The sequence below is a fragment of the Pocillopora verrucosa genome, chromosome 11 (genome assembly GCF_036669915.1).
Source record: "Pocillopora verrucosa isolate sample1 chromosome 11, ASM3666991v2, whole genome shotgun sequence".
Lineage (NCBI taxonomy): Eukaryota > Metazoa > Cnidaria > Anthozoa > Scleractinia > Pocilloporidae > Pocillopora > Pocillopora verrucosa.
The window spans coordinates 17536563-17564362 of NC_089322.1; the positions used below are offsets into that span (position 1 = coordinate 17536563).

The following is a 27800-nucleotide window of genomic DNA, read 5'->3' on the forward strand; positions in this document are numbered from 1 at the left end:
TCCAATATGGCGGCCTCCTCCCTTTGTTCCACCAAATTAATCTGCTGAAAACTTCGGACAAAAACGATCCTAAAATGGCCAGAAATAGTACAAATCCCAGCAGAGATAAAAAATTAATTTATGTGAGGGCTCGCTGCTGATCATCTCGAACATGTCGAAAACTCTGGACGAGCGATCACGGAAATTTATTGATGCAGTCCAATCTGACCTTAGAGCTTTGTCGAACGAGACTAGGCGAAAATTTCAACCGGTTAAAGAGGTGAGAAGCCAGTTTGATGTCTTAGAATAGCCTCGCTTGTGTCTTTGAGAGCTTTTTCTAGTGACCAGAGTGATAACGTGTTCAAGGTTGGCATTCCCGATTTAAAATCAACAAAATTTTATTTTAACTATATTTAATCTTAATGACTGTTGTTGATCGTTTAACCTTGAAATTTTGATATCCGCTTGCCTCCATCCCCCGGTTTGACAATTGTTATTCTTTTTATAGGCGGCAGAAGCTGGAATCTTACGCCTCAGAACTATTGGTGCTGCCAAGGTGAAGAATTTGAAAATCACGAAAGGTGAGTAGACATTGTATAGAGATATTCAACATGAACTTTGAAATCAGCTTTTGTCAGGCGTCAGTCGTAAAATATTTTTATTTCTCCATTTCAATTTTATTTACAAATAGAATTGGCTATGAATTAATAGCAGTTTCCTTGTTGAAAGGAATAAAAACACTGATAACTTAGGAGAAATAGCTGTTTACAAATAAAAACGTCTAATATAAGCATTGATAACTTGCAACACACATATGTAGCTGCTTCAAAAAAAGACAGATTTTCTCAGGGTTTTTAAAAATCTTCACACCTGGAGTGATCAAAAGGGTGTTTCTCCTTACAATATAAATTCATTTAAAGCAGAAGTGTAATGAGAATAAAGAAGAATATCAATCAGGACATATTCTCTGATCAATATAAGACTAAATTCTCTGGGCTGAAATTATATAAAATATATACAATGTTGCATGTAAAGAATTTAGCATTTATATGAACATGTAGATTTTGGGAGTAAAGGGGTTAACTCTTTACACCCCTTAACATCAGTATGCATATTCTCCATACTGTTCTCTATACATTTTCTAAAGTGCTGACAAGGAGAATTTGTTTAACAATCAAGAATGTCCTAAGTTGGTGATCATTTCCTTTATTCTTGTTACATTAATGTGTGATTTAGGGGTTGAACTATAAGGAGAAATAAGATGCTGATCAGGCTAAGTGGTTACAGGATCAAGAGATAAGAATGAGAAAGAAACAGGAGAATTGTTTCTACATCTGAATGAAAAAAGCTTTGGGCCAGGCTGTTCAAAGCTGGGTTAAGATAATGTAGAGTTAGTGTAAAATTTGATTAAAGATCTGAAAGTTTGTAAAGAACATTCAGTTTAACTCTGTTTGTCTTCAATTTGATGATTGGTGATGGAATGTTCTTAAAACAAAAGAGAAAAATTGTCCTTAAAACAGCTTTTAAACAGAGAAATATAAAAACCTAGGTAGATTAAAATTTAACCCTGGGTTAGCTAATCGGCCTTCAAGCAACTGGGCCCAGGCCATTAAAATTCTGCCAGAAATGCAATGCTTCCAAAGGTATGATGCAGCTCTCTTAAACTTTTAACCCCCTAACTCCCAGAAGTGACTAACATAATTGTAACTTCTCTCTGTGGTATCCATACATTATCCAGCAAACAGGTAATGGGAATACTCAAACTTATCTTGTAGAAGTTATCTTGATCTAACATCAAATTCTTATTATTAAATTACAAGGAAATGCGTAGTGCCTGGAGGGGAGAATTAACAATCCAATCTTGGGAATTAAACGGTTAAATCCTAAGAGTAACTAGCATCTAATTTCTCCTTACAGTATAACTACTGAATCATTCTTTGGGATCATGAGAGGAAAGTAAATAATTGCCAACCTGAGGAGCTTTGATTGTTAAACAAATTCTCCTTGTCAGCACCTTAAGAAATGTATAGAGAAGAGTATGGAGAATGTAGATACTGATCAGAGGGTGTACAAGGTTGAAAACAGCATTAACCAAATAATGATCAACATATAATGACATGTATTTATTTCCTTTTTAACAGTGATTGCTGAAGAAACTGAGATAGTCCAACCTTTCTTGCTTGGCTGTGATACCAAGAGTCTCCGAGTGGTACAAATTTCTCTGACAGCTCTTCAGCGGCTTATAACCAATGATGCTTTATCAGAGGTTTGCACACCATCTTGATTGTTATAAAGAATTTGATAATAATAACTACAACGCTGGGTAATTTTATTAAGCTCATCCAGTTGAGAGTAATCCTGAAAAGCATTGTTTTTTAGTAATGACTGATGTTTAGACAAGCTAAGCAGAAGATAATATCAGAGTCAAGTAAAGAACTATTTGTCAGTCAAGTGCTTAAAGTCTGTTTCATGGAAACTGAGCTATCAGTTTTTGCCGTGATGTTTTGGGCTAAAAAAGTTTAGAAGCATAAATCATTTTCTACCCATCAATAAAGGAGGGTAATTCTGTGAAGCTTGTTTGCTGTACTTGTAGAGGTGGTAGTTGTCAACATCTGTTGAGAGCAATTTATTAAATTGTTGAGATTGTTCAAATCTTTGTAAAAGCAGTGTTACTTCCTTTTTCATGAAGAGTCATACCCTAAAATTACCCCGTTAATACCATTAGGTTCCATTTGTCTAACAGGGTCTCAATGGGGTGAACTTTTAGCAGTAAAACCACCAAAAAACTTAGCTGTTAGTTGTAAAAATTGATAAATTTTAACCATTTATCTTAAACAAAGTTGGACATAAAATTTTTTTCCTATCTACAATGTGTTGAGAGGCCTTGTGTTTGAGAGCACTTAGTCAGTTACAGGGCCACTCACATTTTCAAGCATCTGCAAGATTCTGCACATTATCACGCTTTGTGTTCAGCAGATAACTACCATGTTTTGGATCACGCCTCTACTGGTTTTCAACTTAAGATAAAAGAGGCTATTCATATTCAAAGAGAACAACCATCCTTGAATCAACAATTACACCACAGTCCATGTAAATCTAAAACTGTCCTTTTAATTCTCACACTTTTATGCTTTATCTCTTTTCTTGTTATCACTATTATCATCATTAGCATTGTTCTACTTGCTTTACAATTCAACTTCCAATGCTTTGTACATTAATTAACTGAAGATAACGGAAGTTTCTGTCAAAACATGTAGTACAGACATAAAAGTTTTGTCGCTTTCTTTAAATTCGTGACTTGCCTGCTAATATTAAGACCCTTTGGAAACTACAATGTGTTATTTTGAAATTGTCAATTTACCCATTAACTGTTAAGTGGACATTATTTTAAATGTTAGCTGTACAAACAACTACCCCATTGAGGCCCTCGTAAACTTGAAAGCATTTCCTTTAGCTAAATTTGTTTTACTAAATAATAATAATAATAATAATTATAATAATGATAATAATAATAATAATAATTTATTTCTATAGCTCATTTCCTAATGCCCAAATGTGCTTTACAGTGTCAAATTATCATAACCTATGATAATTAAATAAAAATTTAAAGTCTAAAAATATGCTTGCCGAAAAAGATAGGTCTAAAGCTTAGCTTTAAAAATAGAGACAGATGCACTGCATTTAATCTCAAATGGAACCAAGTTCCAGAGGTAAGGCACGCACACTGAGAAAGCCCTCAGGCCAGTCAATTTGTGCTTGTAATATAGAAGACTCCAGTTTAACACCTGTTAACACCTGTTAATTTATCTCTTTGTTGCAGTCGTCATCTGTTAACCTTGTTAGCGCACTGTGGCAGTTGATGGAAGGAGGATTAGAAGAATTACGAATTCTTCAGACTATCATTCTTCTTATAACAACTTCAAATATTGTTCATGGGGAAAACCTCGGGAAGGTCAGTAAATTTTGCTTAATTGGTGTGTACTTAAAATCCTTTGACCCTGAAGAGTGATCAGCATATAATTTCTCTTTACTATATCACTCTCTGAATCACACTTTAAGGTCAAGAGAGTAAAGTTAATGATCTTCAGCTGTAGAAGCTCTTGATTGTTAGACAAATTCTCCTCGTCAGCACTTTAGGAAATGTATAGAGAACAGTATGGAGAATATGCATATTGATGTCAGGTTGTAAAGGGTTAACACCAAAAGGAGCGCCAAGGAACACCAAAATCCACTGGTCTACTTAATTAAGACTGAAAAAAATCTGCTGTAACATTGTGATTTAGTCTACGAAGTCATGAAATTGATCAATTTTAAAATCCCTGAACCTCATCTCTCAAAGTAGTGTAGAAGTATTGTTGCTAGTTTAATATTTACAGTGTGTAGGACAATAAAATAAACCACAACCCTTTCTTAACCCTTTACACCCTAATATCAGTATGCATATTCTCCATACTGTTCTCTATACATTTCCTAATGTGCTGGCAAGGAGAATTTGTTTAACAATCAAGAGGTTTTTCGGTTGATTATCATTTCCTTTATTCTCATGACCTTAATGTTTAATTCAGGGGTGATATTGAAAGGAGAAATTAGATGCTAATCACTCTCAGGTATTAAAGGGTTAAACATCAAAAAAGTTAGCAATTATGATTAGCTCTAACTTTTGGGTGCTACAACATTGTGCAGTTACCTTAATGTATGATGTGTAAAGCGCACAAAACTCTTAAGTCTATTCCTTTAAAAGTTAGATGGGCATATTATTAGAATTACCATTTTATAATTTGGTTACAGTACAAATTCTCCTCACTTTTCCTCTTCTTAGGCCATGGTCTTGTGCTTCAAGTTGTACTTCATTAAAGATGCAACAATCTGTACAACAGCGGCAGCAACTGTGAGGCAGATGGTGTCAGTGATATTTGAAAGAGTCATTACTGAGGATAAACAAGGCCTGGGTACTAAGCTCTTTGACCTATGCACTTAATAACTTAATAACTCTGAACTTTTACTTACCTTTAATTTTTAAATTAAACTACTGATCGTGTGACACCCTCAAGAATCCAGGGCTGTTCTTCTCAAGAAATGACTGGGTATTAATAACTTGTAGCACTTGTGGTTGTGAAAAGTGCCACCCTGGAATTTTAGTCAATGAGTTTGTACATATATACATGTGAGATACATGTTGTAAGAAACTCTACCATACTATTAACCCTAAAAGCTAGCAGGCTGAACTCTGGATTGAGAGGTCTGGGTTCAAGACCTATTGTACTCTTGGGCACCTAGAAGTTATAAATGGGTACCAGCAGTCAGTCAGGGAAGTGTGAAGCATCTTATCATAGAGAGTCAAGGGGATAAGAGCTTCAAAATTATCTAAATTATTAAATTTTTTCAGCGTCAGCCTGTTGTGATAGTCTGTATTGTAAATTTTCCAGCTTCTCAGGATGTAGAAGAAACAGCAGGATCAGTGCGACACAAGAACTGTCCAGTCAGTCTGCACCCATGTGGAAGGGATGCTTATCTTCTATTTCAGGTATATACATACCTCTTAATAACCGAGTTTGAGGTCTGTACTGTAACTTGTGGACTTAGTTTTTGCTCAGATTTATGGCCCTAGCCTGAAGCCTACAGGCCACAAATCAGAGCAGAAAAAATGAGGTTTTGTAACTTATAGTATGGAATGATGAAAAGAAGTTAATTATGTATTTGAGTTCAAATAGAGAGTGAATAATAATTAATCAATTCAAACAAACTTTTGAATTTAGCAGGCCGCACAGTGAAATACATCCTGCTAAATTGACCGATCATGGTGTATTAACAAACTGAGTATGGAACACACAAACTCAGAAGGTTTTGATATCAAAAGCCTCCTTGGAAAATTTACATTGTCTGTGATAGTTAACAACTTCCCTGTGAATTTTATTTTAGGACTTATGCCAACTGACAAATGGTGAACAACCTTACTGGTTGAATGGCATCACTGAGATGACAAGAACATTTGGATTAGAGCTGCTTGAAAGTGTGCTCAGAGGTTACCCGAATATATTTCTCAAGGTAAATTAAATTCTGTGCTATCCAGGGCCTAAAAACAATAAGGCACCAAGATCGCAAGTTAAGATGTTTCATGAGAGATCTGAAACCCACAATTATGATGCAAGGATTGATAACAATATAAACCTCCCGAAGTGCTGCAAAAATTACTTTCCAGAAAGTTTTCCAAGTAGAAATTAATCATTATTTTTTAAGTTTTCTGTAGCAGTTGACTTCTTGTTTATGATAGATTGGACATAAGTAATATAGAGTAATCTGTATTTGTTTTTCAGTTTTTAATCATTGTTGTAATTTGACCCAAAGATCCCTCTTGGGGAGTCCCAGTAAAGATGTTGTATTGTATTTTATTGCATTCATGAGGGGCTGATTACCATTATAACTTCAAACTTGGCAATTTAAGTAAGACATGATGTAATCATCAATCAGGCTGAGAAAGCACAACTCTTATTCATCAGTTTTAAAATCATTTGGCTCTGTTTTTTTTCTTCAGCATCCAGAGTTCAGCTTTCTTCTGAAGGAAAGGGTATGCCCTCTGATTATCAAGTTGTTCTCTCCAAGCATCAAACATCGTATAAGCTCCACTCCATTAGAGAAGCCTCTTTATCCAGTGGCTGTTAGACTTCTAAGAATTGTCTCTGTCTTGATCGAGAAATTTTACACTCTTCTGGTGAGCTGTTTAATTTTTTTATTTAATTTCATAGATTTCATTTTAGTCTTAAAGACAACAGTAATGGAATGATTCCTTGATCATGACCTACATGCACCCTCTTACAATCAGCATGTAGAAATACAGATCTGATGTTTTTGCACTAATCGATGTATGAAGTTGTCTTTTGGAGGGTTGCAACATTCAGCAGGGAACTTAATTTACTTTCCCCCTTTACACCTTAACATCAGTATCTACATTCCTCATACTCTCCTCTAAATGTTTCCTTTGGTACTGATAAGAAGAATTTGTTTAATAATCAAAGCCTCTTAGGTTGGCAATCATTTCTTTTTTTCTAATGATCTTAATGTATGATTCAACATTATTACTGTAAGGAGAAATTAAATGATGGTCACTCTTAGTGTTTAAAGGGTTAAATATTTTTAATTTAGGTGTTAACTTGCATAAAAAAGTGCTTGAGAGGTGGTAAATGACAGGGCTGATGGTTGATAACAGCTTAAAACTTAAATTGCTTGAAATACATGTACAGTACCTTCTCATAAGGATTTACTGCACTTGCTATTGAAAAGTTCAGTGAATGAACCAAGATTAACTTTTTCTTGGATATTTCTGGTTATATTGCAGGTAACAGAATGCGAGATATTTCTTTCTCTCTTGGTGAAGTTCTTGGAGCCAGATAAACCTCAGTGGCAAAGAGCACTGGCTCTTGAGGTTCTTCATACCCTCACCATCCAGCCAGCCTTGCTGAGGTAAGTTATTGTTGAATCCTCTCGCTTTAACCCTTAAACTCCCAGCAGTGATTAACATGAAACTTCTCCCTACAATATCCATACATTCTTCAGCAAACAGGTAATGAGAATATTCAAACTTATCAGGTAGAAGCTGCTATCTTGATCTAGCACCAAGTTCTCATAACTAATTTACAAGGAAATGTGTAGCAGCTAGAGGGGAGAATTAATAATCAGATCAGATTCAAATTATTACCCACTTTACAACTCTTATGTCATGCTGTAAATACAGTTAAATGTTGCACTAAATTTTGAGGGAAACTTTACATTTTGTTCTGAGTCTATTTGAACTGCAAGAAGAATTCTTAGTTAGGAATTTGGGTCTTAGAAGTATGCAACAGGGCTAAAAATAATTCATTTTTTGGAGAGTTGGCAGTTATGCTGGCTGGCCGAACAAATTTTAGCTCAGTCTCATATCTTTTCTGACCTGTCAAATATTTAAACTTTTGATTTTTAAGTAATGGTCCGTTAGAACTATTGCCTCGTATGCCCAAAAACTCCTTTCTTAAGGGTATAGAAGTTTGATCGCCCCAAGGTATCACGCGTGTACGCTATTTGCATTGATACAAGCAATGGCCTCTGCGCTCTATTTGGGACGAAAAATTTTTGACTCAACATTCAATTTATTTTCTGATGAATTCGTTTCCTTAATTTTTGTATTAGACAAAACACGCTACGAACACGTAGTTTTCTTTGAAACACAAAAATTTTCCAAACCTATGTCTCGTGTTTACCGTTTCGTGAGTTTCACAATAAATACTTTCTCACCTGTAGGTCATTTTGTCTCTTCTACGACATGCAAGAGCATTCTACAAGAATCTTCCATGATATGGTGAATGCTCTGACGAGTTTTACCCAGGGAATATTCACCAACCTGTCATTGCACAGCTCGTCACAGAACACAGCTCACCTGCCGAGTGCGAACACGATCCAAACACCCTCCAGTGCCCCTCCCCCATCAGTTGTGGCGTTGAGTGCAATGGGCGGGGTCACCCCGCAACCTGGATTCTCCTATAGGGGTGCATGGATACCCCTGTCTGTTTTGCCCGTTTTAGGACAAGCGAAACCTGTTTAGTAAGTGTTCATGAGAATCTCCCCGATTGCTTCTCTAAACTTTTCACTTATGCATTGTTTGGCGGAGGTTTGAATTATTTTAAACATTTCCACGATCAAATCTGCAGATTTATGCCTGTTTTTTTTCTCCAGAAGGTAGCCAACCCTCTAGGAACTCCTGCAGCTACAGGAGGGACCCCAAAGGGGAACCCCTTCCAAAGATGGTGGGAAACCTCTGTAGAACGCCTTCCCGTGGAGGAGGAAACCCTTTGAGGAACTTCTTCCCGTGGGGAAGGGAACCCTTAGAGGAACCTCTTCCCGAAGGGGAGAGACTAAGTTGCTTGACGCAGCCAAACAACAGCTGCAAAAGACACTAATTAACCGGTCAAATAATCAAGGTTTTAAGGTTTTGTGGACGTTACTTCGTGTTCAGCCGCGCGCTTTGCTAAAGAAAATCGGGAAGGGGCGTCTTTGATTTTTCGGCGATAATCGTGTTCAAATACCAGACGATATTTTTCTGTAATTTGTGGAGATGAATGGACTAGCTATCGTTCGCAGATCATTGAGACATTGAAACGACGAGTTTCAGGGCCGCACAAGAGACTAGTTAGTCTTTAGCCAATTACAAAAAGGTACCATGTTTTTCTTTTCGTAGCCTTGAACAGTTAGAAAAAGAAAATTCATCGATCTCCGACGGCTACACACTCTCCATTGCGTTTGCTTGTTTGCTGGAGATCGTCAAAAGTCTTGATGTGCTTGTACAAGAAAACAATGATGTGTCAAGTGCTGCCGAAGGGATGGGTTGGATTGAGCCTGATGCATCAGGAGCAGCCATTGAAACCGGAGTGGGAACTGACACCATCAATGAGAATGATAAAGGTAAGGAAAAGCTTTTGTTTGTGAATGACCAAGACAGAATTTTTCCTTACAATATCGATATAATATTAAGCAGACATGTGATGAGAGAAAATTAGGGGATTATTTCTTGATCCAGCTCCAAATTCTCTGAACTTATGTCAAAAGAATTGTATAGCAGACAGAAAGGGGAATTACGAATGAGATCTTTGGAGTGAGAGGGTCAAAGTGGAGCGATTTCTCTCTGAAATGAATCCAAGATTGCTTCGTTTTCTTGAAATCTCTATTCTTTTATTTCCTTAAGTTTCTGAAATGGTCGTAAAATTAGTTAAAAGAGCATAAATATGCTTTGAAATTTACAGTAGAGATTAGAGGTAAATTAAGTTGCGATAGTTCTGTTATTTCATTACAGCTATGTGTCTCAAATTTTCCATATTTTTAATGTAGAAAAGAGAAAGTTCGTTTCAAATCTCTCGATTAATTCATTCAGCTAAAAAGACTTTTAAAGACAAGTACAGTTGGTTACAATAGACTCTTTCCATCACCAAGGAAAAACCTGTGTCTCGCTTATATACTGAATTTTACAATTTGATTCTCTGCTTTCGTTATACTTCTTTGAGGTCATTAAACTATCAGAAGTGATTAACATGTAACTTCTCCCTATTACATCCATGCATTATCTAGCAAATAGGTCATGAAAATACTCAAACTTATCAAGTAAATGTTATCTTGATCTAACACCAAATTCTCGTAAGTAATTTACAGGGAAATGAATGGTAGCCAGAAGGGAGAATTAACAATCAGATCTTGGGAGTTAAAGGGTTAAAGGAATTATTTTTTTAAACTCCTTCTTAATGTCTCGCTTGAAAAGAGCATACGCTAAGGGATTCACTGCAGAGTTAAGTATTAAAATAGGCAGCTTGTAATTGAAATCACCGCAATTGGAATCCTTTGAAATTGCCATTACAAGGCTACATTTCAGGTAAATGCCATAACAAATGAGAAACACTCCAATTGCAATAGCCATCATCTTGACTGCAGACTTTCCTTGAGTTTTAGCCACAAGTCGATGGTTAAAACGGAGCTGTTTTGCAAGCCTGCGGATGGCATGGCCTTGTTTGAAAACAACACACAACATTGATGTTAAATAAAATAGTAAAAATACACACAAAACTACTTCAAAAATCATATACAACCATCCAGTGACATGGAGAGCAAGAGTTGTTTCTAATCTGTATCGAAGTAGTGACACAAGTGCGATAAAAAGAGCGGGAATTGCCCAGGATAAGAGTATTATTTGTATGACTCGGCTGCGCCTCATGATAGATAGGTATTTTAACGGCCTCACAACAGCTAGGTAGCGTTCGATGACCAAACCGCACAGATTTGTCCCAGACGAGTATTGGAAGAACACCCTGGTAAACATTATAGGTAAAAAGTGGTCGATTGGCTCACACCAACTCGCCAACTCGCAGAAGAGATGTGAAGGAACTGTAGTCAATCCTAGGAAAAAATCTGCCACTGCTAAGGAAATAACGAACGCGTTGGTTTTGGTGCGAAGATGTCGATTCCAGTATACGAGGAGGATCACAAATCCATTACCGATAACTGTGAAGATGGTGAAAATCCAAGATATAATCCAAGCCCATGTTTCCATTTTCTGTGAAACGCTCTCGCTGTTGCTATTGCTAATGATCTAAAACAGAGATAGCATTGTCATGTTTGCAAGAGGTTGTTTTAAACCATCTGCTCTCCCTAGAGTTATTTACAATTTTGTCTTTGCATTGAAAATAATATTACCACTTTTATTCAAATTTTTCAAATTATTTTGTTTGCAGGCGGTTGTTTAAACCGTCTGCTCTCCCTAAAGTAATGTACAATTTTCTTTTTGCATTGAAAATGCAAAAAGCAATTTTTCATCATGCAACTCGGTAAAAGTCCTTCTTTCGCCTAAGTAATATAAACTGATAGCATCAAAAATTAATTGGTTGTTTGAGGATGTCTAGCACTTTAAATACTGTTTTTCATAGCTGTTATCGCATCGGAACTTTCTTTCGTGTCATCATAGTGGTGAACAAAATGAAATAATTATGACGAAGAAATTAATCCTTTCCGTCAAAAACCGTAAGCCCATACAGCTAATTTAATAGCTCTTATGACTTGACTTTTATTTCTACGCTCATAATCGCACGAAACTCAAATAATGGAATCAAGAAAAAAAAAAACCCTCACTAACTATATCCTTGTCCAAAATGACGGTTGAAAAGTAAACGAAGCGTTATTAAACAACACGTGAAATACATAATAGCGTCCGTGTTGTAAGTAACTTTTAAACAGTTTCGTTCTGCCAGTTTCAGTTCCAGCTAATAACATGTTTAATCTAAACATAGAAAAACTTATGGAGATATTCGTATTAGGGGGGCCTTTTCCTTTAATATCAACAGTTTCAGACTGTCGAATTTTTCTTTAATTAGTCATCATTGTGTTGGTCACTTCTTTTCAACGAGTTTTTCAGTAACTCTTGCAATTAACGTAGTAGGTATAACATATGGAGCATGAATAAATCTAAGTTCCGTAGATATGCACTGAAACAAGTTGCAGTAACGTTGACAAGAAAATAACTAAAAAGAAAAGCGAAATTTAATTTAATTAACATATGGCATGATCAGCATACGACATTAGCATATAATTTTTTTTTTTTAATTTTGGGAATTGCACACAGCCAGATAGTAGTTTTATGTGCTAATAAATTAATATTTGTTTTTTTTCTTCTTTTGTATGTGCTTTTTCTTTGACAAAGTTATTGGAATTAGGTATAAGTAGTAATCTTAGACTCCATTTAAAGCACGGCTGTTGAGAGCAGCTTTGAAATAAAATTAATCATTTGCTGCGTTAGTGTTTTAGGGAGTTCATTCCAAAAACGACACCTGGCTCTTTATTTTATTATTATTTATTTAATATGAAATATTCTTATATTTCAATCATTTAAAGAAAGTAGCAGTATTTAATAATTATGAATTCATTCTGTCTAATTTGTATACACCTTGGAATGCTATGTTAGAGTGTGCATTAGATGATATCGATTAGTCACTGCGCTTGTTTTTACTATTTAGGGCAGCAATCAATGAGATGATTACTTTGCTGGTTTTTAGAGTAATTTTCAAAAGTCGAAACGGTGATGCGGGAGTTCTTTGGTTTTGACTTACTTCGATTTGTGATTGGTCTAGAAAACTGGCGCCATGCTCTAAAGCAATCAAACGCTAAATGAAAACCAGTCATGACTTGACTGCGATTCTCCTTGCTCTTACTTTCAGTCCTGATTGGCTAATGATGTCGCAAACCTTCGTAATGATTGGCTGTTGTGATTACTTTGGGTTTGGTTTTACGACAGTCAACTGTTAACTATTCTATGATAGCAATCGAATCTTGACCGATATGTATGCCGGGAAGAATACTATTTATACTAGAATACTCTTGAGTACACATGTAGCTTGCATATGAAAATAGCTAAGAATCGTTTTTAAAAAAAGTTGTCATTTGTTAAGGACAAATTTGCCAAGGGAAAAAAAGAAAGAAAGAAAGAAAGAAAACGTGAACTGTTAAAATGACAAATGATGATTCAAAAACGTTACCTTTCCTGAATTTTAATGTGTTTTTATTTATTTATTTTTCAGGATCAAAGGCACCAGATTTATTTCAGGAGATGGTGTCGGCCTCGTGGTGTGGTATTTTGGCGTCACTTTCTTTACTGTTGGAAGCAAGGTACTGAATCGCGCAATATTTTGATTGGAAAACGCATAAACTTTGTACCGATCGTAGCGGTAAGAAAACCTCTCTGGAGGGATCCCTTAGCCTGAATTAACTTCCCGCATAAGAATTTAGAGCGAATAATATAACTGTTCCAGTATATATCCACAAGTTCAAACGTTAACAACAAGACGGACTCGCGATTTTATTCACTATGGTCCATAACTGCACAAAATTAGGCTTCTCACTTCACTCATTATCTATCACGGAATAATTCGGGAGTAGCGTTACCAATCACATGACAGCATTTGTAATAGAACACTGGTCGATTTTTACTAATACTGAAAAGCCACAGGAAAGATTTAATGTATTCGTTGATTGGATCACGTCTAGGAAGTAAAAGGTTTTTGTCAGTGCTGATGCGATAAAATGTCTTGCAGCAATGATGAAACAGTCACGGAATCCATTCTAAAATCCTACCAGCTTTACGCCAATGTCTGTGGTATCTTGAATCTTACGACTCCGAGAGATGCTTTTATCACATCACTTTGCAAGGCAGCACTGCCCCCACACTACACCCTGACAGTAGTCAATCCCCACTCTGGTACCGCACAGGTTTCTTATGTCAAGATGCCAATTAGTGGGTCTCAGGCTCTCATGGATCCTCAAGGAGGAGATCACCGGGCTCTGGGTAAATCACCGACCAACTCAGGGGAGACTGGTTTTGGTGCTGTGGTCACAGGGACCCCACTTGGCTCTAGTCATGGTCCAGTGTCGGTGAGTAAAAACGTTGGGTTAATGACGTCATTCTAGTCATTTAGGGCAATAATGTATTTGAACTACAGCCTAAACTTCTTAAGTCTGACATTTGCAGTCATTTACAAAGAGGGATGTCAGTAACTTTTTTCATAACCAACTGCCGATAGTGGATTAGACGAATGTAACTCAAGGTGAAACCGAAACACGAGAGCCTGTAGGCTGAACAGACGGCGGTGATTACCTTGAAACTAATGGTGTATTTATTTCCAGTTGACAGCGAAGAACATCCAATGTATGCGATCGTTATTGAGCCTTGCTCACTGCCATGGTGGAATTCTGGGTACAGCGTGGCACATGGTTCTTACCACGCTTCAGGTGAGACAAGAATCATTGATGAATTTCGGACTCAAAAACTGAGAAATGAAGGGTTGAGAGACTAAGGAATGAGACAAAAAGGAATGAGAGATAACGGACGAGATTTGAAAGAAAAAGAGAAGAAGAATTTATGAGTGAGGGAAAGAGAATTGAGGAATGAGAAGTTAATAAATGGAGATGAGCGAACGAGAAATGAAGGATCGAGAGACAAAGGAATGGGATGAAAAGGAATGAGAGATAACGGACGAGATTTGAAAGAAAAAGAGAGGAAGAAGTGAAAGTGTTAGAAAGAGAATTCAAAAATGAGAAGTGAATTAATGGGAGATGAGCGAACGAGAAATGGAGGAATGAGAAATGAAAAAATGAAAGTCAAAGGAGTGAGAAACGAAACGTAGATTATTGCAAATTTAGGTGGCTCTGAACCAACGATACAATCTTTTTTGTTGTTGAATTTTACCCAAAGCTATGTGTTGGCTCACATAGCCGGCTGAACTTAAGGGTTTTTCTAAGAAGCTTAAGGGTTGTTATGGTAACTTACCACGTTGGGAAAACAAAATGTATTTAAAGATGATTGGAAGTTGTATGATACTTCATCTGAAGTCACGAGTGGAAATTTATGGTCTCATTTATTTTTAAAGCAAGAGATGTTGAACAAAATGAAATACAATTTATATCTCAATAGCATCTTACCTGGATTTTGGGTCTCAAGCCATCAACTGGAGGAACACTCAAAGCCATGCCAGCGAGCGAGGCCCCTAATCTGGTAACAAGTACATTTTGTAAAGAAGGGATTGTGATCACAAGCGACTAAAATGTTTATTTTCTTTGGAATCTCATCACCATTTAAGTTTCTCTAGTTCTTTATTTGGAATCCTTGTCGATAATCCTCGCTGTCCTTAATCCACAGCCATCTCCGTCCTTTTTTCGTTGATTATTATCTCTCTAGATGTTGATTCTTTCATCTAGTATCTAGTGAGTATTTTCCCATTTTTCCATCGCTATGCGAAGATTTACGTCAGATTTTACGACGCAAAAATACAAAAAATTGCAACAAAAACAGCAACAGCAACAATAAAAACAACAAATGAAATATGGTAGCCTGATTTTCAAAGGGATCTGATGTGCACGAAAACCGGGTTCTTTTATTTTCAAATTTGAATATGAAAGCAAGTAATTCATTTCCTGTGGCAAGTAATCCAATTTTTGCGCTGCTTCATAGAAAGGTTATCTCTTCTTTTAGGTAGCTTTCGTCAGTTTTTATTCATCGTAGTTTTCATGCACAGCTGAAAATGTCATTTGTGACTCTGTTAATGGCTGGCTTTGTCTCTTCCAGGTTATAACACAAACAATGATGGCTGAACTTCCAGTCTTGGCTGCAATCTTATCAAGACTCTTTGAAACATCTAAGTACGTTGTCGTAGAAGAATTACTTATTTCGCATTGGAGCAATTTTTAGTCGAGTGATGAACATAGTCTGGCATTACTTTGCTTTGCTTTAGTTCACTTCTTTATCGGTTCAGGAAACTCCCTCCACCGTCTCGACCAGTCAGATATGATACTTGAACCAATAGCGAAATGTTCACTTTCATCTTCACTGAATTTTTTCCGATTTCAAAAGGCTTTCCGAGAAAAAAAAACGCATATTTGTTATGCAGGCCTATCCGTGGCCTTTTTTCGTCAACACGTCCTCTATAGCTCAGTTGGTAAGGTATCCAAACTCAAAATCGCAGGAACTCGCTACAGTTCGACTGGATTCATTCGGGAACTTTGATTGTTTCGTATGTTTTTAGATACCTGGATGACGTAGCCCTCCATCATCTTGTAGACGCACTTTGTAGATTGTCGTCTACATCCATGGAACAAGCTCAAAGCAATAAGGTAACAGAAAAGTTTAGAGTAAATTTCATGGCTCTAGTTCGATCGATTTTCAATCTTGAAATGTTCAGCCGGGGTTTCCAAGTGCTTGACAGTCTTCTCCATTCTTTGCCACCCTTTTTACTTTTAGTTTATTATTGTCTCCTTTGTTTTGTTCAATCTAAGCGAAATAATACTTATTGTCGTTCATTTTAGGAACCATCTCTCTTCGCCGTTGCTAAGTTATTAGAAACAGGCCTAAATAACCTTCACCGCGCACGCGTTTTGTGGAAACCGCTGACCGCACATCTGTTGGAGGTAAGTTTTTTCACTGCGACGAAAAAACGGAAGTTGTCTTTCCAACCCTTACCTCTGTAGGTCCTTTGTGGCTGTCTGCTACTTCTCGCCTGTACCACCATTCATGGCATATAAGTTTGTTTGTTTGTTTTTTGTTTGTTTTTCAAGGTTTGCCAACATCCTCACACTAAAATGAGAGAATGGGGCGCCGAGGCGGTGACGTCATTGGTTCGCTCAGCTCTGACGCATGACCACGATCCACCATTGAAACAAGACTTGGTAAGTCACGTGGTAGATATTATAGGCCAGCCTCGTTGTATAGCAGTGTTAGATCATTCAACTCGTTTTCTTCTGAATGGTGAACGGATGGATGGACACTGGGAAAGAAAAAAGAAGGACTAAGGGTCGGAATCCTATAAAATTTATGGCAGTCTACCAATCTTTATCAACTTACAGTTGATAGCAAACCAAATTTAATACAGAGATAGACACTCTCAAATCCGAAATAATCATGGCTAATTAGAGGAAAAGAAATTATCACTAGCAGCCAATGAGAACTCTTTGTAAAAACCAAGCAAACTGCTTGAAGCGCGGGAAACCGCATTTGGCTTTAGGTTTGAATCTGATTGGTTGAGAAAGTGGCGCAACTCTCTGGACCAATCATATGGCGAAGTTAAACAAAACCAATGCAATTCCTGATTACTTAGTTTAAAATTGCAAGTCGATACGAATCGTTTAGTCAACCAGTCAAACACATGGATAGACAATGGTAGACACTCAGACAGGTTCTTGCCATAGATCAACTATGATTGTACAGCGTCTGTGGTGTTACTCTCATAGGGAAAACGGAAACTAACGCTATCATCTTCCCTCTGTCCTCTTCCACAGCAATTACAGTCCATGCTTCTGGGTCCACTCCAAGAAATGTCCACTATAAGTTTCTCTGATATTCGCTATAAACAATTGGAATGTGTTCTTCAGGTGAGGGTATTGCTCTATGTTTACGTTTAATGCCAATCTTATTTTGTGGCTAAATGCTTCTTGTCTGGTACATTTTAACGTAGAAACGAATTAAATTCATTTACCTTAAATCGTAAAGTTATTGATATCCTTTACATGCTTGTGTTCAAAAATGAACGGCCGCAATAAATTTCCATCAGCCATTTGAATGCTCGGTGAGGTGCCAGCAAATTGTTTTATGACATGGGCAAATTCACCTGCGTTTATCTATTAACAGAAAATTGGAACGAAAAAGCTCTCAGTTTTCTTGAGGTATCGGGGTAAGTTTCCGAAAAATTCGAACTAAAGATTTGAAAGTTTGTCCCGAAAGAAGACGATACAAATCCTTACAAAGTTCTTATGCATTAAATAAAAGCCTTGTTTACTGTCCACAGATTCTTCACTCCACTGGTCAAAATCTTGGTCAGGGTTGGTTATGTGTGTTGGGAGTTATCGGAGCGGCTACTAACCAACAAGGGTGAGATACGTGTTTATATTTCATGGCCTGTTGACGTAGATAACCTGCATCGTTCTACTGTTCTTTCTTGCGAACATTGAAGACCTTGTTTGGCCAATGTGAATATGTTAACATGTAGATAACTTTGATGAAGAATTGGAATTCTAGGGATAGGCTATATTATAGAATTTACCGGCAGCTGTTGAGCGGGCCTAATTTGTGTGTGTGTGTGTGTTTTTCAAGCTAGTGAAGGCAAGCGCGAGTAACGTACAATGCAAGGACTGGGACAAAAATGACGCCGTTTCTCTCGCACGACACTCCCACTTCACGTTCGCCTCGTGCTTTACTCGCGCTTGTACGTTGCTCGCCGGAAAGACGCAGATAAATTGCACCATTACCGCAGCCTATAATGTGTTCTGTACTGACCACAGGAACATCTTTAAGTGATTTATTATGGAGAAAATGAAAACTTTAACAATCGGGTATCCTTTTGGTTGTGGAGCCCTAACAGCGTAGAACCAGTTACCTTATGTTTAGGTGCACTGATACGTCGATTCTTCTCCCACGTTGTTACAGGGAAGGTCTTATTCGCGTGGCGTTCCAAAGCCTGCAGCTTGTGGTGACCGATTTCCTTCCCTTGATGCCTTGCACGTGCATCAAGGTGGTAGTAGATGTGGCGGGAAAATTTGGCCTCCAGCCTCAGGAGCTGAACATTAGCTTGACAGCCATTGGTCTGTTGGTAGGTTACCGGTCTGGGCCAGAGCCATGGTTATTTTATTGTAGTGTGTTGTTTGGCAAGACACTTCACTCCCATTGGTCCTTTCTTCACATCGGACGAAACTTCACGAAACTTCACGACACTTCACGAAACTTCACGACACTTCACGATAACTTCACGACACTTCACGACACTTCACGACACAGCAGGGGGAGGGGGTAGAGTTCGTGTCTTGCTAGTGTGGTAGCTTTTTCGTTCTTCCTTGTTTGCTTGTTTAGTGTAATAGGCCATTTTTGATATATTATGATTCAAACTTGGCTCCGAGGCTCGGGGGAACAAACCAAATGGAATCACATCGAAATTGAGGGATGAATAATTAATTTCTTTTGTTTTATTCCCCCTAGCCTCGAAGCCATGCCAGACTTTTAGTTAATCAAAATTGACCAATTGTTGGCCTGTTTTTTTGTTTCCTAGTTCTCCCTGTTTTTCAACTCGATTCCCTCTTTTATGCATGTATTTTAAGTTACTTCTGAGTCTTTTCCTTTGCCTTTATTTTCACAAGAAACATTTCAATTTTCGTTGCTAAAACTTACCTTGAAATGGGCGTAACAGCACCAGGTTTAGTTGAAAATCAGAAAAATTTGTAATTTTAATTCTTTATCTTCGTGTTTAGTGGAATATCTCCGATTTTCTCTCACAACACCGAGAAAAAATTCGCACAGAGTTGCAAGACATTGAGACGACCTTAAATGACAGTGCTAAGTACGACAAACCCGTCCCCCCCTCAGACAGGCAGTGGATGTGTTTGTATTCCAAACTTGGTGAGCTGTGTGTCGACCCTAGGCCAGCCGTCAGAAAAAGCGCGGGGCAAACGCTGTTCTCCACCATAAGTGCGCATGGCTCGTTGCTGGAAAATATCACGTGGTACACAGCTCTGTGGAGGGTAATCATTGCTTTGTTATCTGTTGATCAATTGCTAATTCTCCATTCTGGCTCATTTATATTTAGTCGTCAGTTAGAAAAGAGAATTTAATTTTGGGTCAAGTGAACACCCCCTTCCGCCAGCTGATTAATTTCTCTTTTCTCTTAACTGTAATATCAGATAATGTTCTGTAAGGAGATGTTATACATTAACCTCTTCTTGGTGCCTAAAGGGTTGTAGAGAGGTTTTTTCCATTGATTGTCCGCTCAAAGCTCACCTCATTCCCATGGAGAATGTAAGACATGACATACAATGTAGTATTCATTTTCCAACAGGTGTTGTTTCCTTTGCTTGAACAAGTGAAAACCATGTCTACTTCAGCAGCTGATGTTCCTCCTCCGAGCGATGCAGTAAACTCAAAGAATAAAATCCTAATTCACCATTCACGTGATACCGCTGAAAAACAGTGGGCGGAAACTCGTGTTCTGACACTCAGTGGCGTGGCGCGTGTGTTTAACAACCGGCGCCAAATTTTAGCGGGCCTTGATGAGTTCCCGCGCGCATGGGCTCTTTTGTTGGAGTTTATTGAGTCTGCGGCTTTGAGCAAGTCCGCTGAAGTTGCACTGGCGGCTCTCAAGAGTTTTCAGGACATCGTTCAAGATTCGTCAGAAAGTCAAGAGGGTGCTGGCGCAAATTCCTCAAATACAGGAGACAACGGGAAGGACAAAAGAGTAGCAAAGGGAGCTGCTAAACTTAAAGTTAAACCTAAGTTTTGTGAGGCAGCAGACGAGGATTTAAATCTATGGACGAACGCGTGGCGTGCTTGGTACAACATCGGCATAACAAGCATGTCTGAAGCACATATCGTCAGAACTCGCAGGGACTCTTCTGGAAAAATCACTACAGCTAGAACTTACCCTGCGCAAGCTTTCCTGGCAGCTTTAGTTCAGATTTTTCCTTCGCTATTCATGAGAATATATAGCCGTTTTGGCCTGGCTGATCTACAGAAGCTTGCGCGAATTCTACAGACCTCTGTAACTATTCCTGTACATATAGATCAGTCGCCGTTTTTAGTTCCTTCATTTCAGGATACTGTGTTAACAGCGTTACAACACGCTATTCTGGATGCTATTGAAATTTTGGGCGAGCCACTGCCTCATTCTTCCAACTCGGTTCTCCACGATTCAAAACAACCAATGTATCCGACACTTTTTACACTGTTACTGCAGTTTTTTGATTATGCGACAGAACCTCCAAAAGTTGACGATTCGTCTAATGCAGAGGCTTCGAGAAGGAAGAAAAAGGAATGGATTATTCTATCGTTGACTCCGTTCTCGGAGAAATGCATGGAAATGGTTGTGGTACTTTACGGGGAATGTTTATCTGAGCCAGCTGTTATAGAGGAAAAAGTGTTGGAGAAAATCATTAAGGTACGAAAGGCAATCAGCTTCTTAAATCTCTTTATATCATCAGTATGTGGTTCACTCAATAATGAACAAATGATGAAATTTTCTTCGGAAATTTATGAATTAGGTAGTTATTTTGCGATGTACAACAAAGTGATTGAAACAGAAAGCAAAGCTTTTTTCAAACGTATTTCATAGAACAAAACCTGGGGAGAAGTTATTTTCAAAGGCCAGTGACAAAAAAGGGCAACTTTTTCAAACATGAGGGAATTTGAGCATTGCTTTTAAAAGCTATGACAATAGCAAACGGCAATAATGCACTTAAATTTTATTCAGACGTCAAGGAATTAATTTTTTATCCGTAAGCCGTAAATTTCATGCTTACTTTCCTCGTGAAATAATCGCTTGGACAAATCTAAACGAATGTAGCCTTCATAGCTGGCAGTTCTGTGTGCGCCTTAGCCACTATCTCCCGTACCAATCCTCTCGCGGCTTCGGTGCTTGCATTCTTGGTCTTCAAAGCGCCCACAAAACCGCCAGCTAGCAAGTTGGAACGAACGAGGTTTACTTTCGTTCTGAGGTCCTATGCACTTAATGGATTTTTACAATTTTTGTATTGATCTTGTGTGGAGCCTTTTTTCTTTTGCCTGCGTGATGAAAACAAAAATATTAAATGGATCATACCTGTTTCCAGTCTTTGCGCAATCCTCTTCGTCTCAAGTACAGCTGCTCGTCGCAGTCCACCTGGAAGCTAGCTGTCGATTCATTGATGACTGTCATTCGTAAAGGACTCAATGTGGCCCTCGCACGACCAGGTACCGTGACTTAAATTGACTTAAATGACTGTTCACTTCATGAAGCTTATCGTGTATGTGGATTGGCTTCCGTAACGAGTAAGTTAAATCTGTCTTGTCCGCTCAAGAATGTCTACTTTGTTCTCTTTGTTCCACCCCTTCCCCCAATATCCCCTTCTCCTCATTTCTCCTCTCATCCACCTCTCCTCTCAATATTTTCTCCCTTTTTCTCCCTTCTCTTCTCCGTGTATCCCCTTCCTTTTCTATCTCCTTCTCCCAATATACCATTCCCTATTATCTCCTTCCCCCAATATCTACTTCCCCCATTGTCTCCTTCCCCCACTATACCCTTACCCCACTATCCCCTTTCCCCTCTATCTCCTTCCCCCACTATTTACTTCCCCCACTATATTCTTTCTTCCACTATCTCCATTCCCCTCAATCCCCTTCCCAACTATCTCCTTCTCCCACAATTCTCTTCCCAACTATTTCCTTCCCCTATAATCCCATTTCCAACTATCTCCATCCCCCTCAATCCCATTCCCAACTATCTCCTTCCCCCTATCTCCTTTTCCCCCATCTATCTCCTTCTCCCTCTATCTCCATCCCCCACTATCTCCTTTCCTTCCCCCCTCTATCTCTTTCCCCCCACTATCTCCTTCCCCTGCTGTCTCTTTTTTTTTCCTACATCTCTTTCCCCAACTGTCTCCTTCCCCCTCTATCTCCTTCCCTCACTTTATTTTTTTCTGCTCTATGTCCTTCCCCCGCTATTTCCTTCCCTCACTATCTCCTTCCTGCACTATTCCCTTCCCCCACCAACCCCTCTCCCTCATTTCTCCCGGCCCCCCTCTCCTCTCAGAATTGTCTATTCTGTTTTCCCTATCCTTAACCTTCCCCCGCTATCCCCTTCCCTTTTCCCTCTCCCTCGTCAGGTTTGTCTGACTTGTTTCCCCTGTCCTAGCCGACGATTCATTGATGACAGCCATTCGTAAAGGACTCAATGCGGCTCTCTCACGACAAGGTACCGTGATATGAATTGACTGAAATCCACCTCCCCTTCCATCCCTTCCCCTCTCAATCCCCCCTCATTCTATCCCTTTCCATCTCCTCCCCTCAAGTTTGCCGTTTTGTTGCACCTCCTTTCACTATCCCCTTCTACTTTTTTCCCATCTCTCCTCCTCTTATGGTCGTTTGTTTCATTTGCCCTGCCCTCTCTCTTACCCCTCCGCATCCCCCCCCCTTACCCCCCATCCCTCTCCTGTAAAAAAAGGGATTGGCCTCATAACATAAACGGCTATCTCAACTTGAGGCATTCATGTAATAAAACGTTCGGTGGTAAAACCTTACAGTGTCTTCATATGTTACAATCAGTCTCATCTTGGTGAGTTGTCTCTTCAATCCTTTCCAATGTTCACCCTCCCCTCCCTCTCCCGTCTTTTATCCCCAAAACCTTCCCTTCTCAGAATAATGGTTTTGCCCGCTTACATGGGATATGATAAAACCTTATTGTCGTTCATATAGTGCTCTCAGCGTAATCTTTGTAAATTGTATTTCCAATCCTATCCTTCAATAGTACTGATTTGTCTCGCCTGTCCTTATAGATTCTTTTAGGTCCATGTGGTACGAATTAGCTTCAGCGTTTGAAGACTTTCTTTTTTCAGATATGTAAGTTTCTCCATTAGTTTTGTATTAAGGTAGATTTGAAGAAGTTGTTTGTAATCTTAGAACTAGAGCATTGTAGCTGAAAGAAAGTTAGACGCTTATGAATGAGCCAGCGCAGGAAAACACACAGCACTTTAAAAGCGCTTAAATCGTTACAAACGCGGGAAAACATACAACGTGACATAAGCGCAAAACGGCAGATAACCTTGCACAAGAGTGGACGATCCCGTAAGACGTCAAAAGTGCGATATCAGTAATGACAAGTATGTGGAGTGCGTGCATTTCTCCAGGTGTGTTTGAATTAAATTTTATGGCCCACGAGTCGAAACAAAACCGCTAAAACCAGCTATTCAACGCACATTAAATAAAGACTTTGAACAGCTTAGTAATCACAATTAATAAAACGTTAGCCCTACACCTCCCCTGATGAAACGCATGTTTGATTTTACAGGACCCCCCCTGAGAATCAGTCGCTGGAACAGCATCAGGCAGACGAAGAACTGGACATCAAGGTGAAAAGAAAAGTGTTAAAAGGGGGGGGACGGGTTATATTACAGGAGCAACGACTTGGAAATTAATCATGGTTTATTTTGATTGACAGCTTTTGCGCATGATCCGTGAGGAGATTCTACCCCATTCCGCTGCTCTGCCTAAAGACTTCATGGCACGAGTCATGGCGCTCCTGAACAGAGGCTCGATTCACTCAGCTGCAGATGCCACTTTTAGCGGTACGTAGTTCATTAACTGAATTCTCCCAAAGAATGACGCAGAGAATGTATGGAAATAGTTAAAAAGAATTATCAGCAGCATCTCCTGTGTATTTAAGCACTGGTCAGGCATGTCAAGAAGACCGTGATTTTCTTTATTGCGTTACATTGGCTGCGGCCGCACTAAGCGAGTTAACTGGTTTTTTATAGAAACCTGGTTAAAATTTCCAAATAACTTAACTCGGTTTAAGATTGGTTATGATGAAACAACGGGATTATATTTTATGAGCGGCAGCACTGAAATGGGTTATGAAGTGGTGAAATCAATTGACATCATGAGGTAAACCAACAAAATGGCAGACTTCAAAGGACTACGTTATTATTTTATCGTTTTTCTTTCTTTGTTTTCGTTTCCTTTCGCTTTACTCTTGGTTGAAGCAGTCCCTCTTCCTCCTGATGCGTTTTAAGCAAATTAACCCTAAGCAGTTCTTTCGAACATGATGTTGATTTTGTGTAGACGTCAGAATGTTCTCCGTCGCCGTGAATTTCGTGAACAGGTCGCCTTCGTCTTTTAGTCTTTCTATCTGTATATTTTATGCAATGAATAATTTTTTTTCATGTTTTTTGTTTCTTGACAGGAACGGATGCTAACGGATTTCCTCTTCGTGAAGAGTTTGCCAAGTCTTGTTTCGAAACTTTGCTACAGTTTTCGTTCGTCAACGGAACATCTGATGTGGATCAACTTGCAGAGCAGTCGGGTAGGAATTGTTCATCATTATCTTATCTTGAAAGTGACAAAATAATCAAATGCGCGACGTCCTGTTGTGACAAATAGTTAAATTAGCTCTTCGGTGATATTCAACAAGGTTTCGCAGGTTTAGGGTGATCTCGGCTAGCCGTATTCGGAAGGCTTCGGCCTTCTTCCGAATTTATTAACATCAGTGTGAGGTCTGCGATAATTATGGGTAAATTTCTGCTTTGTTACAAAGTTAATTGAGTAGAAATTTATCACTTTGACTATTGCCGTTCAAATCAGGTAAATGAGCTGGTGGACTTGTAAACTCCCTCGATGTTTTTCCTTCATAGAGCCAATACCTTTTTTGGAAGATCCTTAACCCTTTCACTCTTATGATCACATAAGTAATTCTCCTTACTGTCTGCTGTACAATTCTATGATGTTAGTTTAGAGAATTTGATATTGGATTAGCTAACAATCCTTTAATTTATATTTTTCTTTATTCTTATCACTTGTCTGCTTGATGCTGTATTAATATTGTGAGGAGAAATTCTGTCTTGATCACTCATGGGAGTTATAGGGTTAATGAAGTAAAGGAGATTTTTGTGACCATTTTACGTTGTGTTGTAGACGGCAAGGTGTCAGAATTGGCGCTGGACGCTCTACTGAGACGATGTAGCGACGTTGTTGTTAAATACGTGGAAGATGAGAAACTGAGTGGAAAATGTCCTTTACCAAGGTAACAGCTTGTCTTTCATGTTTGACCTGATTTTTAACATCCCTGACTGCCGTTTCCATTCAAGTTTAAAATGTCTCTGAGAGATCTCACAGAATTCAGCTTGGACGTCGTCAGTTCTTCCTTTTCATGCCTCCATGCACCAGCAGAAGAACATGGAACGCCATTGATTTCTGTCGCCTGTTGGTCAAGCTGGACCCATTTCCAGCCTCTCCTCCTCATTTCCCTTTCTACGGTTCTCCTCCAAATTTCCATGGGAGGGCCTCTTTTACGTTGGCCGTCGGTGGTCCATCAAAGAGCGACTCTAAGCAGAGCTGATGGTGGCATTCTGAACTCGTAACCGATCCATCTCCCTCCTTCTCCCTGGACTTTAAATGTTACTTACTAAAATTCTTGTGTTATTCATCAGAACGCGTATGGCGGAGATGTCTTTTGTCATGAAAGCCATAAGTACGTTGCTGTCATCCTTGAAAAGAGCTGTGAAGGAAAATCCTACCGTTGGTAAGCTCAATTATTCTTCTCTTCCCCTCTAAGGTGAATACTCTTCGTTAAGGATAGAGCTAAGCTCGTGAAACCCAATATGGTTTTTTTCTTTTTGTTCAGTGGACGCGCAGATCTGGGAACAAGTCGTTGAGTTGTACCCGCGTCTTGTGGAATGTACCGTTTGTAACTCCACCCCCGTCCGCCGAGCTTTGCGAGAGGCGTTACAGGAGTACGCTGACCTGGTAAAACCGCCCATTCGTGTGTCGAAAGCTGTAAATGGTAAACGTTAAAACGCAGATTGAAGAAGCGTGTAAAGGACATAATTTGACATTAAATTTTAAGAAGAGGATTTGAATTCCACCAAAGACTATTGAAAATACATATAATGAAGGAAATATGCATTTCAGAAGATATTTCTGGTATTGTGTCTTGCCGACTTCCAAGATGGTTCATGCGCGACGGTGAGCTGGAAACGAGTCGGAGAAACTACAGTTTCTTGGGATATTTTATAGGGGTTCATCCAATCCCCCACAATGCTCTTGGTTTATAGTCTCAAGCAAACAAAGCTGTTTACTGCAGGGGTATCCATAATTTAATTAAATTTCCGTGGGGTTTTTCTAGCCATTGAAGCTAATGAAAAAAGGAAATTGTGCCTAATCTTAAGCCATATTTGGCGAAGAAAAATAAAAGGTTTTTTTTAACCGTTTCAATTACGATAATTTATAGGAATATTAACCAGGGCGTTCTATTCAATGTTACTCCAAGTTATTAGAACTAATCCTATGGAAAGAAATGTACAAATTATAAGGAGGATTATTATTTAGATCTTGGTAGTGAAAGGATTGGACCTCCTGATTTTCACTTATGTTTTCATGAGGTGACGAAAACAAAGATTCCAATAGCTTTTCACTATAGAGCAGTTTTGAAGCGAGTGTTGTAAAACAGAAACCATTGCTATTCTACAAGCCAATTGCAGCAAAGGAAAACAGCACAGCCGACCAATAGGAACGCTAAACAAACACGTGACATCAATAGATGGCGCGAGTTTGTCAGCCAATTATTAGGCGACACTTAGTTAAAACTCGCTTTATATTTATATCAGCACCTTCAACTCATTTTACATGTTCTTTTGTCAAATACCTTAAGGAGCATTTCATGAAAAATTTCAATATTTGTTGTATAAAAATAAGTATGAATTTAATTCGTAAAAATGTCGTGTGCAATAAAGTTAGAAGAGAAATCACGATAATTTTTTAGAAGTATTACGTTTTTACTCTGACTTTGTCATCGAAGAGCTCTTATCTAGAGATTTCTTGTTCCCATGTATAGAAAACGGTTCACCGTGTGTTACTTATTAAGAGAAGACGACTCTCTTGGGAGCTTTCTTGCAAGTCAGTCTACAAGCAAAAGGATTTTGCCTAGTCTTTTGAGCATGCTAGCACGCTAGACCTCATTCGCTGACCTCTTTCTGAAACAGAAGTTAAAAATTAAATCAACAGCTAGTCAATATATTTCGTTTTACAACTGATTGAGAGAAACCGAGAGCTTTCTGGTAATTTTCGCGACTCTTCAGTCCAAAAGCTCATTTGAAATTCAAATGTATTTTTTAAATCAATATTCATATTTGTGAGTAATCTTGCACGTGGAAGGAGCTTTCGAACTACCAGAAATTTCAGCTTATTTTTCAGCTACTTTCGAGCCAAGAAACTCTTCATTGCAACCCGATTACCTCAGACATAGTCTGTTCTGTCAAGGCCCGGCGTG

General features: G+C 38.6%; 1 protein-coding gene across 2 annotated transcripts; it reads left to right on the plus strand.

Annotated features, from left to right (window-relative positions):
- LOC131781469 (protein MON2 homolog) lies at nt 1-27285 on the plus strand. Of its 2 annotated transcripts, XM_066174240.1 has the most exons (33): nt 1-259; nt 488-560; nt 2121-2245; nt 3800-3931; nt 4799-4928; nt 5406-5503; nt 5899-6024; nt 6512-6688; nt 7313-7437; nt 8251-8550; nt 9185-9408; nt 13059-13146; nt 13572-13908; nt 14161-14265; nt 14948-15028; nt 15599-15672; nt 16056-16143; nt 16336-16437; nt 16585-16695; nt 17305-17397; nt 17811-17893; nt 18449-18611; nt 19264-19533; nt 19848-20942; nt 21613-21733; nt 22674-22733; nt 23314-23377; nt 23826-23886; nt 23976-24102; nt 24720-24839; nt 25448-25556; nt 25963-26054; nt 26157-27285. In XM_066174240.1, exons 1-33 carry the CDS (start codon nt 152-154, stop codon nt 26324-26326), a joined length of 5232 nt encoding a protein of 1743 aa, XP_066030337.1. In that variant the 5' UTR covers nt 1-151; the 3' UTR covers nt 26327-27285. The 2 variants fall into 2 exon arrangements, with proteins under 2 accessions (XP_066030337.1, XP_058954107.2); XM_059098124.2 differs by lacking the exon at nt 22674-22733.
- The last annotated feature ends 515 nt before the right edge of the window (nt 27286-27800 follow it).

Coding starts and splice junctions, on each gene's coding strand:
- LOC131781469 (XM_066174240.1), top strand. CDS start 152: ATGTCGAAAACTCTGGACGAGCGATCACGGAAATTTATTGATGCAGTC. Junction 3,932..4,798: donor ATGGGGAAAACCTCGGGAAG/GTCAGTAAATTT, acceptor TCCTCTTCTTAG/GCCATGGTCTTGTGCTTCAA. Junction 9,409..13,058: donor CATCAATGAGAATGATAAAG/GTAAGGAAAAGC, acceptor TTTATTTTTCAG/GATCAAAGGCACCAGATTTA.